Here is an 11,265-nt window from a genome sequence, read left to right on the forward strand (position 1 = left end):
CTACAACAGCAGCAGCAGCTTCAACAGCAACAACAGCTACAACAGCAGCAGCAGCAGCAGCAACTACAACAGCAGCAGCTACAACAGCAACAGCAGCTTCAACAGCAGCAACAGCAGCAGATAGGCCTCTTAAACCAGAGTCGAACTTTACTGTCTCCTCAGCAACAGCAGCAGCAAGTGACTCTTGGTCCTGGAATGCCAGCCAAGCCTCTGCAACACTTTTCTAGCCCCGGAGCCTTGGGCCCAACCCTCCTCCTAACGGGCAAGGAACAAAGCATTGTAGAGACCACTCTTCCTCCAGAGGCCACTGAGGGGCCCTCCACACATCAGGGAGGTGTAGCAATAGGGACTGTACCTGAGGCAGTGCCCACTGAACCAGGGGAAGTAAAGCCCTCACTCTCTGGGGACTCACAACTCCTGCTTGTCCAACCCCAGGCCCAGCCTCAGCCCAACTCTGTGCCACTGCAGCCACCTCTGAGGCTCCAAGGACAGCAGCAGCAGCAGCAAGTTAACTTGCTCCACACAGCAGGTGTGGGCAGCCATGGGCAATCAAACAGTGGATCATCTTCAGAGGCCTCTTCCGTGCCACACCTGCTGACCCAATCTTCTGTTTCCTTAGGGGAGCAGCCTGGGCCCATAACTCAGAACCCTCTGGGCTCCCAACAGCACCATGGACTAGAGCGGCCCTTGCAAAATAATGCAGGGCCACAGCCTGCCAAACCAGGATCTGTCCCCCAGTCTGGGCAGGGCCTGCCCAGGGCTGGAGTCATGCCTACGGTGGGTCAGTTTCGAGCACAGCTCCAAGGAGTTTTGGCCAAAAACCCACAGTTGCGGCACTTGAGCCCTCAGCAGCAGCAGCAGCTGCAGGCACTCCTCATGCAGCGGCAGCTACAGCAGAGTCAGGCCATACGCCAGGCCCCATCCTATCAGGAGCCTGGGACCCAGCCCTCTCCCCTCCAGGGCCTCCTAGGCCGCCAGCCTCAAGTTGGGGGCTTCCCTGGATCCCAGACAGGGCCTCTCCAGGAGCTAGGGGCAGGGCTTCGACCTCAGGGCCCACCCCGGCTCCCTGCCCCACAAGGAGCCTTATCAACTGGACCAGTCCCTGGTCCTGTTCATCCCACACCTCCACCATCTAGCCCACAAGAGCCAAAGAGACCTTCACAATTACCGTCCCCTAGTTCCCAGCTCCCCTCTGAGGCCCAGCTCCCTCCCACACAGCCAGGGACCCCAAAACCCCAAGCGCTGCCCTTGGAGCTGCCTCCTGGGAAGATCTCACCTGCTGCTGCCCAGCTTGCAGATACCTTATTTGGCAAAGGGTTGGGACCTTGGGATCCTCCAGACAACCCAGCAGAAGCCCAGAAGCCGGAGCAGAGCAGCCTGGTACCTGGGCATCCAGAGCAGGTGAATGGGCAGGCGGTGCCCGAACCATCCTATCTCAGCATCAAGCAGGAGCCTCGGGAAGAGCCATGTGCCCTGGGAGCCCAGGTGGTGAAGAGGGAGGCCAATGGGGAGCCAATAGGGACACCAGGTACCAGCAACCACCTCCTGCTGGCAGGCCCCCGCTCAGAGGCCGGGCATCTGCTCTTGCAGAAGCTTCTACGTGCAAAGAATGTGCAACTCAGCACTGGGCGGGGGCCCGAGGGGCTGCGAACAGAGATCAACGGGCACATTGACAGCAAGTTGGCTGGGCTGGAGCAGAAACTACAGGGTACCCCCAGCAATAAGGAGGTGAGTATTCCAGGTAGAGTGGGGCCTGGAACGTGGGGCAGAGTGAGCAGGTCTTGGTGAAACAGAAGAGGTGAGGGCTCTGAGGAGGACAGCAGCCTTCACTGTGGGTTTATCCGGCTTAGGATACAGCAGCCAGGAAACCTTTGACACCGAAGCCCAAGAGGGTACAGAAGGCAAGCGACAGGTTGGTGAGCTCCCGAAAGAAGCTGCGGAAGGAGGACGGGGTCAGGGCCAGCGAGGCCTTGCTGAAACAGCTAAAACAGGTGACCCCCAGGAGCCAGTCCCCTGGTCCCAACTCAGGATAAGGGGGCACCCTGGCCCCCAGCTATGCAGTGGCAGAGATGTACGTGCTGCAGGTTTCCAACCTTGTCATCTTGCCCCTCCTAGGAGCTGTCCCTGCTGCCCCTAACGGAGCCTACCATCACCGCCAATTTTAGCCTCTTTGCTCCCTTTGGCAGTAGCTGCCCAATCAATGGGCAGTGCCAGCTGAGGGGGACCTTTGGAAGTGGGGCACTACCCACTGGCCCTGACTACTATTCCCAGCTGCTTACCAAGGTTAGAAAATGACAATACTTTTTGGGGATGATGAGGTTCTTGGGGAGGTGGAGGTGGGAGTGGGATACTTGAGGAAGTTGCTGATACAGTGTGGGGCCAGGAGATTATGTCAGTCTCCCCCTGCCATCTTGCACACAACACCCCACCCCACCCCCAGAATAACCTGAGTAACCCGCCGACACCACCCTCGTCGCTGCCCCCCACCCCACCCCCATCGGTGCAGCAGAAGATGGTGAATGGCGTCACTGCATCTGAAGAGCTGGGGGAGCACCCCAAGGATGCCGCCTCTGCCCGGGATACTGAAGGATCACTGAGGGGTAAGTCAAGAGTAGAGTGGGCCTCTCCTCTAGAAGGATTTGGTGGCTGGGGTCCAAGCCAGTTAGTGTACCCTGTCAAACAGTTTCACATAGATAGTTGCGTGTTTCACTGTGTGCACACACAACCAGTACCTGAGATAGAAAGGACCTCTTCAGGACTAATTGGTTGGAGACGAGGATGGGCACTGGGCGTCTAGAACAGTGATGGCGAACCTTTTGAGCTCGGCGTGTCAGCATTTTGAAAAACCCTAACTTAACTCTGGTGCCGTGTCACATATAAAAATTTTTTGATATTTGCAACCATAGTAAAACAAAGACTTATATTTTTGATATTAATTTTATATATTTAAATGCCATTTAACAAAGAAAAATCAACCAAAAAAATGAGTTTGCGTGTCACCTCTGACACGCGTGTCATAGGTTCGCCATCACTGGTCTAGAACCAAGACAGTGAGGGAAGTGGATGACAGAATGTTAATAAAACTTTTGTTTATAATGAACAGACAGTTTTGGTGGGTATAAACTATTGTGACAGCTGGTTGTGAATCCTGGTCCTGCGTTCTTTTAGCCGTGTTACTATAGCCCAGTAACTTGATTGACTTGTGTGAGCCTGAGTTTCCTCACTATAAAATAGATATTATAATACTTAATGGAGTGTTAAAATATTATAAATAAAGAATGCACATAAAGCTCAGGACTTGACACATTGGAAATGCTCAAAATATAGTTTGTCTGCTCCAAACTGGTAGATGGGTAGACAGTGGTTATGATAGCTAAGCTAGATGTTGTACTAGTTAGGCCTGAAATGTGGTGGAGAAAGCACCATCAGCTCTGTCCACCCTAGGCCTGACTTTTCTTTTCCCTACCTACCCCTCAGATGCTTCAGAGGTGAAGAGTCTAGACCTGCTGGCTGCCTTGCCTACACCCCCTCACAATCAGACTGAGGATGTCAGGTGGGGATTGTGCTGGAAATGGGGGTGAGGAATGGGATTAGGGATCTGGTTGTCTCATTTTCCCTTTGACCAATAGTAGATTTTAAGTAAGGCTGTGATATCTACTAATCTCTAGATTTGGGAGTGGGGGTCTGCAGAGCTGTAGCAACAAATGTCTACTTTTGGCCTACAGGATGGAGAGTGATGAGGACAGCGATTCTCCTGACAGCATTGTGCCGGCTTCATCCCCCGAGAGCATCCTGGGGGAGGAGGCACCTCGTTTCCCTCAGCTGGGCTCAGGGCAGTGGGAGCAGGAAGACCGGGCTCTCTCCCCTGTAATCCCCATCATTCCTCGGGCCAGCATTCCAGGTAGGGGCTGCCCTGAACATAGGCCAGGCCAGGCCAGGCTGGGGTGTTGGAGCTGGGGCAGAGGGGCAGCTGAGGCTAACACAGATCCTTCTTTCTCATTTAGTCTTCCCAGATACCAAACCTTATGGGGCTCTAGACCTGGAGGCCCCTGGAAAGCTGCCTGCCACAACTTGGGAAAAGGGCAAAGGAAGTGAGGTGTCAGTCATGCTAACGGTCTCTGCTGCTGCAGCCAAGGTGTGTCCTGGAGGGTGCCACAGAGGCCTAAGGGGTGCTAATCAGAGGGCAGTCCCTGAAACTTGTCTGGATAAATTTGGTCCTTTAAAGCTATGTACTGAGGATCTACCATGTGAAAGCCTAGGCTAGTGGCTGTAGGATTAGAGTAAATGAAACATGAGGGGTCCCTGCCTTCAGGGAGTTCACAGTCCTGTGGTAAAGACACACTCAGCAAATAAAGAAAGTGTGTATAATGCGACATATGATACAAGACAGCACCCCATTATATTTGGTGAAACTGTTTTTTGTTTTTTAATGTTAACAGGAAATGGGCAGTCCCAGTTAAAACAACCAAGCAGGAGTCCTTACTACAAGACTCCTCAGCTTCTCTAATTTGCTAATTATCATGAATCTCCCAAGTTATGGATATAATGTGTATAGTTTCCTAAACTTAGTTGACACAGGCCCCTTTTGTGGAGCTCCTGCTAATGCCCACAGCAGTTTGGGAAAGGCCACCATAAAACAAGTACATGGGAACAGTTGGATGGCACAGGGGCTGGACTTACTGGCCGCCTGTGGAGCTGTGTTCTAAGTGTCCTTGTCCCCACAAAGCTGGTGGTAGTGCTCACTGTACACAACCTGCTGACAAGGCTCTCCCCTCCCTTCCCTGCTCTGGCAGAATCTGAATGGTGTGATGGTGGCAGTGGCAGAGCTGCTAAGCATGAAGATCCCCAACTCCTATGAGGTGCTGTTCCCAGAGAGCCCTGCCCGGGCAGGCATTGAGCCTAAGAAGGGGGACGCTGAGGGCCCTGGTGAGTGTGGCAGGAAAACACCTGGGGACCTCAGGGGAATGATTCTGGTGGGAGGCTCTGACCCCCTCCTTCCTGCAGGTGGGAAAGAAAAGAGTCTGGGAGGCAAGAGCCCAGAAGCTGGCCCTGACTGGCTAAAGCAATTTGATGCCATGTTGCCTGGCTATACTCTCAAGAGCCAGCTAGACATCTTGAGCCTCCTGAAACAGGTGGGTCTGGGTAAGAAAAAGGGGTGTCTCTGGCTGGGGCAGAGATAGCAGAGAGGGCTTTTGGGAGAGTGGGATCTGGGTGGGAAAAGGGAGGGGGCTAGTTAAGTGAGGAGCTGGCACTAACCATACAGGGTTCGTGCCCCCTCCCATAGGAGAGCCCTATCCCAGAGCCACCCACCCAACACAGCTACACCTACAATGTCTCCAATCTGGACGTTCGACAGCTCTCCGCCCCACCTCCTGAAGAACCCTCCCCACCCCCATCCCCCTTGGCACCCTCTCCTCCCAGCCCCCCTGCTGAACCGTGTTGCCTGGCTATACTCTCAAGAGCCAGCTAGACATCTTGAGCCTCCTGAAACAGGTGGGTCTGGGTAAGAAAAAGGGGTGTCTCTGGCTGGGGCAGAGATAGCAGAGAGGGCTTTTGGGAGAGTGGGATCTGGGTGGGAAAAGGGAGGGGGCTAGTTAAGTGAGGAGCTGGCACTAACCATACAGGGTTCGTGCCCCCTCCCATAGGAGAGCCCTATCCCAGAGCCACCCACCCAACACAGCTACACCTACAATGTCTCCAATCTGGACGTTCGACAGCTCTCCGCCCCACCTCCTGAAGAACCCTCCCCACCCCCATCCCCCCCCTTGGCATCTCCTGCCAGCCCCCCTGCTGAACCGCTGGTCGAGCTCCCAGCTGAACCCTCAATTGAGCCACCTGTCCCCTCGCCTCTGCCCCTGGCCCCCTCCCCTGAATCCACCCGGCCCAAGCCCCGAGCCCGGCCCTCTGAAGAAGGTGAAGATTGTCGGTCCCCTCGGCTCAAGAAGTGGAAAGGGGTGCGCTGGAAGCGTCTGCGGCTGCTCCTGACCATCCAGAAGGGCAGTGGGCAGCAGGAGGATGAGCGGGAAGTGGCAGAGTTTATGGAACAACTTGGCACAGCCCTGCGACCTGACAAGGTGCCTCGAGACATGCGGCGCTGCTGCTTCTGTCATGAGGAGGGTGATGGGGCCACTGATGGGCCTGCCCGTTTGCTGAACCTGGACCTGGACCTGTGGGTGCACCTCAACTGTGCCCTGTGGTCCACGGAGGTCTATGAGACCCAGGGTGGGGCACTGATGAATGTGGAAGTGGCCCTCCACCGAGGACTGCTAACCAAGTGCTCCTTGTGCCAGCGCACCGGTGCCACCAGCAGCTGCAATCGCATGCGTTGTCCCAACGTCTACCATTTTGCCTGCGCCATCCGCGCCAAGTGCATGTTCTTTAAGGACAAGACCATGCTGTGTCCAATGCATAAGATCAAAGGGCCTTGTGAGCAAGAGCTGAGTTCTTTTGCTGTCTTCCGACGGGTCTACATTGAGCGGGATGAGGTGAAGCAAATCGCTAGCATCATCCAGCGGGGAGAGCGGCTGCACATGTTCCGGGTAGGGGGCCTTGTGTTCCATGCCATTGGACAGCTGCTCCCTCATCAGATGGCCGACTTCCACAGTGCCACTGCCCTTTATCCCGTTGGCTACGAAGCCACACGCATCTACTGGAGCCTTCGCACCAACAACCGCCGCTGCTGCTACCGCTGCTCTATTGGTGAGAACAACGGTCGGCCGGAGTTCATAATCAAAGTCATGGAGCAGGGCCTGGAGGACCTGGTCTTCACTGATGCCTCTCCCCAGGGTGAGCACTGGGCCCTGGAAATGGTAATGTGGAGTTGGGCAAGTTTCTCCTGGAATCATCTTTACAATGTGGAAAAGGGATCTGCAGGGTCCTTGTGAGTGATCTTCTGCCCTCTACACCCTCTATTGCACGTAGGTGGAGGTCTCTTGAAAATCCCCAGAGAAAGTGTTTTAGCGTCTCTTACTCACCTTAAATTCCCTTGTAATTGAAGATGTTTTGCTTGTCTAACTTCATTCTGGCTCCTTTTCCTATCCTCAGTGGAACAAAAGAATACAGTTCTGAGACCTTACCATCTGGCTCACCCAACCTGATCCTAACCATGAAGTTCCCTTTGGTTGCTTTTCTCTGGACAAAATTCTTTTGATCTTAGTTTTAGTGTTAATTATAAAAATAACAATAAGAGCAGTTACCTTTTAGTGAGCATGTACTATGTGCCACAAACTAAGCTAAGTGATTTATATAGGTTATTTTGTTCACACAACCCTCTGAGGTAAGTACTATTATTCCCAGGTTTTTAAGAAACAATCTTAGATTTAAGTATTTGGTTTAAGGTCCAATGGCTAGTACTAAAACCTGAACTCATCTTCCCAGTGCCAAAGCATGCCTGTTGTTCTGACTCAGCAAGTCCTGTGACCTGTGCTGGGTCTCCTGGGCCTTGGATTCATGTTTCTGTGTCACAAGGCACTCTAATGCCCCTCTGGAGTGGGAAGTGTGGCTTGTTGAAGGAGAGTGGGACTGGGAGGCCATGAGGGGGTCCTGAAGAACCACACAGCCTCGTGACAGGGAGGTAGCTGCAGATCAAGGTTAGGGTCGGATTCACTGAGCAGAAGTTCCCTCTGAGGAACTTCACCAGATGGTGAGGGTTGCTCTCTTTCCTTGCCTCTTAGCTGTGTGGAATCGCATCATAGAGCCTGTGGCTGCCATGAGAAAAGAGGCCGACATGCTGAGGCTCTTCCCTGAGTACCTGAAAGGCGAGGAACTCTTTGGGCTGACGGTGCACGCTGTGCTGCGCATAGCTGAATCAGTAAGAAGGGGCCGGGAGCCGGGGTGAGGGGGGCACTGAGAACTTTGGTCCTGCCCCAAAAGTGCTCAGGCTAAGGTGAGCATGACCTGTGCCCACAGCTGCCTGGAGTGGAGAGCTGTCAAAACTATTTATTCCGCTATGGACGCCACCCCCTAATGGAGCTACCACTCATGATCAACCCCACTGGTTGTGCCCGATCAGAGCCTAAAATCCTCACACACTACAAACGGTGAGCTTGTGGGGCTGGGGCCAAGGGATATGGGTGTACGAGTTGGTAGGGACCCTCTGGCCAATTGAGGGTTTGGGGTTACAGGTTACAGTTCCCCTTGGAGAGATTGGGGGGTTCACTCTAGGCCTCCTGGTTAGAGGGTGTGCAGTTATCACTACGGTATCCCTTTCCGCCTCCCCCCAACCTGCTCAGGTGTCCTGGGTTGATCTGGGGTCTAGGACAGACTTATCTTGGGCATCCTGGGAATGAATGGCTGTTGGGGAGGTTCTGGGTAGACAGTGGTAAAATTTTATGAACTGTATAAGGGGCCCAGTCATCTCCTTCTTCTCCTATTTTGCTCCCAGGGGGCCTGTGATTCTCCCAAACCTCAGATGCCCCATGAGTGCTAGGGTCACCTTCCCTTCCCCAGGCTGAGTTGGTTTCAAAAGTAAATAATTAGAAATATAATAGAAAAATAATAAAACCTTAAATTTGTATAGCACTTTATACTTTTTTTTTCAAAGCGTTTTCACATCCATTATCTCATTTGATCCTCACAACAACCTTATGAGGTAGGTAGGGCAGGTGGTATGACCCCCATTTCACAGCTGAGAAAACTGAGACCCAGAAAGGTTAAGTGACTAGACAGAGGTCACAGCTGGGACCAGAACATTACATGTTGACTTGTGGTTTCCTGTTCCTTCTGTGTTCCTCAGTAGCCTGACCTTGGTCACTGGGTAGAGGGAGGCAGAATTCACGGTAGCAGGGCTTTTGTGAAGGCCTTCGGTTACTCCTCAGGCTGTCGTAGAGTGTCCGACTCTACCCCAGTCAGCCCTCGTCCTTGATGCCCTATAACAGTGGTTTTCAAACTGTGTGTGTTCCAAAAAGTTTTGGAACACACAAACTGAGTGGGCAGAACTTGGCCCTCCCCGTGTATAACTCCCCCTTCCTCAAATTCAACCAGAAGAATTTCATTTTCATCTAGTTTATGTATTGGAGTTCCAATAACATTTTGTTAAATAAAAAAAAAAGATTTCTGCTAAAGAAAGAAGAGTAAAAAATGTTTGAAAACCACTGCTCTGGGATGGGGAAGAATTTGGCTGGTGCCCTAGGGTGGTGAAAAGGATCCTGTCAGGCAGCAGTCATTCCCCTGCACTGAGCCATCTGCACAGAGCCCAATGTTACGTTAGAAAAGGGGACAGTCTGAAGAAAGGATGCCACCTTTTGGCTATGAATTCAGAGCTAGTTTTAATTCAAATCCAGTCCAATGTGGTAGACACAGCCCCCATTTTCAGGGCTTCCAGTATGTGCAGGAGGTAGGACTCAGACGTTTGAGCAAATCATGAACTTAAATTACAGGCCTGGGCTGCTTGGGGAATTCCTCCCAGAAGAGCACGGCCTTAAGCACAGTTTGGCAGGAGGGTGGTAGAAGACAAGGAGATGGGAGAGTGGGCTCAGTGTAGGGGAATTGGTGCCTCCCTTCACTCCATTCCTCACCCCCCATCTCTGTGCCACCCAGGGTGTTGGAAGGGTCCCCATAGCTAGTTAATTACCTCATCAAAACCAAGACCCACTTGCCTCCACTCTATTCCCAAGGCAGCACATGCCCCTAACTGGCATGTTGCACATCCCAGGGAGGAGGCAGGTGGTGTGTGCTTGGTCTGAGGAAGAGCTGTCTTGTCATGCACTGTATCACCTCCCAGGCCCCACACCCTGAACAGCACCAGCATGTCCAAGGCATATCAGAGCACCTTCACAGGCGAGACTAACACCCCGTACAGCAAGCAGTTTGTGCACTCCAAGTCATCTCAATATCGGCGGCTGCGCACTGAGTGGAAGAACAATGTGTATCTGGCTCGCTCCCGCATCCAGGGCCTGGGGCTTTATGCAGCCAAGGACCTAGAAAAGCACACAATGGTCATTGAGTACATTGGCACCATCATTCGCAACGAGGTGGCCAACCGGCGGGAGAAAATCTATGAGGAGCAGGTATGGGCTGACAGAGGGGCCATCGTGGTGCATGGTCCACACTCAGCCAAGGAACAAGGAGCAGTGTGGGGTCAGGTGGAAAGCTGTGGGAGGAGGAGGTGAGAGGTGGGAGAAAGGAAAAAGAAGAAACGAAGCCCACTGCCTGAGCTTGCTACCTGATCCCACCACCACACCGTGGCCATTCTCTGATACTCTTGCCCCTTCTGCAACTTTTGCCTTTCTAGAATCGAGGCATCTACATGTTCCGGATAAACAATGAACATGTGATTGATGCTACGTTGACCGGAGGCCCTGCCAGGTGAGAGGAATTAGGAAGGAGGGATTTAGGGGTCTCTGAGGGTGATACACTGGGGGTGGGCCAACAAGGAACCAAAATCATCCCAAGTTCATCATGTGGCATCCCTGACTCTGTCCCACTGCCTAGGTACATTAACCATTCCTGTGCCCCTAACTGTGTGGCAGAAGTTGTGACATTTGACAAAGAGGATAAAATCATCATCATCTCCAGCCGGCGAATCCCCAAAGGAGAGGAGGTAAGAGGAAGCATCATGAGTGAGTGACAAAGTAGCTTTCTCTTCTCTGTTATTCCCCAGAGCCAAGTTCCAAGGCCACTGCCCTCAGATCAGATCACCTCTGCCCTCCCCAGTTCCTCTGGGGGGCTGGTACTGATTCTGCCCTCTTTTCTTAACAGCTGACCTATGACTATCAGTTTGACTTTGAGGACGATCAGCACAAGATCCCCTGCCACTGTGGAGCCTGGAATTGTCGGAAATGGATGAATTAAAAAGCTTTGAGGCTACCAGGCAGGGGAGTCCCTCCACCCCCAACCTCTTCCCTGAAAGGGATGAGAGGGAAGAGAGGTAGCGGCCAGAGCCAGGACCCAGGGCTGGGGCTGCCGGCTGACCGGAGCCCCTGGAGCAGGAGGCTGGGGCAGAGGGCCCTAGGCCAAGCCCACCCTGGGCACCAGGGATAACCCTCTTCCCTGCCATCGGCCCCCAGGCTGGCATCTCTGCCCCCAGCTCCAGGAGGAGCCAGACAGAAGCAGCCATTGGGCATCTCAGGTTTGAGGGGGATATGGGCCGGGAACTACCCAGAAGCATCTGGGAGGCAGCAGGGAGGGGGGAGGACGATGTGTGGCCGGGCCTCACAGCCCTGCTGCTCCCACTGACCTCTCCGGCCCAACTCAAGGCTGCAAAGAGACTTGACTAAGCTTGACAATCCCAAAGGCCGGGTCTCACACCTGGCCCTGCCTGCCGGG

General features: G+C 53.3%; 1 protein-coding gene across 1 annotated transcript in view; it reads left to right on the plus strand.

Moving 5' to 3' along the window:
• Nucleotides 1-10,807, plus strand: part of KMT2D (lysine (K)-specific methyltransferase 2D) — a 37,487-nt gene extending 26,680 nt beyond the window's left edge. The window contains exons 41-56 of the mRNA XM_014548592.1: nucleotides 1-1,728; nucleotides 1,851-1,991; nucleotides 2,116-2,283; nucleotides 2,441-2,600; nucleotides 3,478-3,553; nucleotides 3,726-3,901; nucleotides 4,005-4,135; nucleotides 4,794-4,926; nucleotides 5,005-5,132; nucleotides 5,646-6,786; nucleotides 7,674-7,810; nucleotides 7,909-8,039; nucleotides 9,722-10,007; nucleotides 10,232-10,305; nucleotides 10,432-10,540; nucleotides 10,699-10,807. Of these exons, the coding sequence (XP_014404078.1) occupies nucleotides 1-1,728; nucleotides 1,851-1,991; nucleotides 2,116-2,283; nucleotides 2,441-2,600; nucleotides 3,478-3,553; nucleotides 3,726-3,901; nucleotides 4,005-4,135; nucleotides 4,794-4,926; nucleotides 5,005-5,132; nucleotides 5,646-6,786; nucleotides 7,674-7,810; nucleotides 7,909-8,039; nucleotides 9,722-10,007; nucleotides 10,232-10,305; nucleotides 10,432-10,540; nucleotides 10,699-10,791 (4,812 nt within the window). The 3' untranslated portion in view covers nucleotides 10,792-10,807. The remainder of the gene's footprint in view (nucleotides 1,729-1,850; nucleotides 1,992-2,115; nucleotides 2,284-2,440; nucleotides 2,601-3,477; nucleotides 3,554-3,725; nucleotides 3,902-4,004; nucleotides 4,136-4,793; nucleotides 4,927-5,004; nucleotides 5,133-5,645; nucleotides 6,787-7,673; nucleotides 7,811-7,908; nucleotides 8,040-9,721; nucleotides 10,008-10,231; nucleotides 10,306-10,431; nucleotides 10,541-10,698) is intronic.
• The last annotated feature ends 458 nt before the right edge of the window (nucleotides 10,808-11,265 follow it).

The sequence above is a fragment of the Myotis brandtii genome, unplaced genomic scaffold (assembly GCF_000412655.1).
Source record: "Myotis brandtii unplaced genomic scaffold, ASM41265v1 scaffold517, whole genome shotgun sequence".
Lineage (NCBI taxonomy): Eukaryota > Metazoa > Chordata > Mammalia > Chiroptera > Vespertilionidae > Myotis > Myotis brandtii.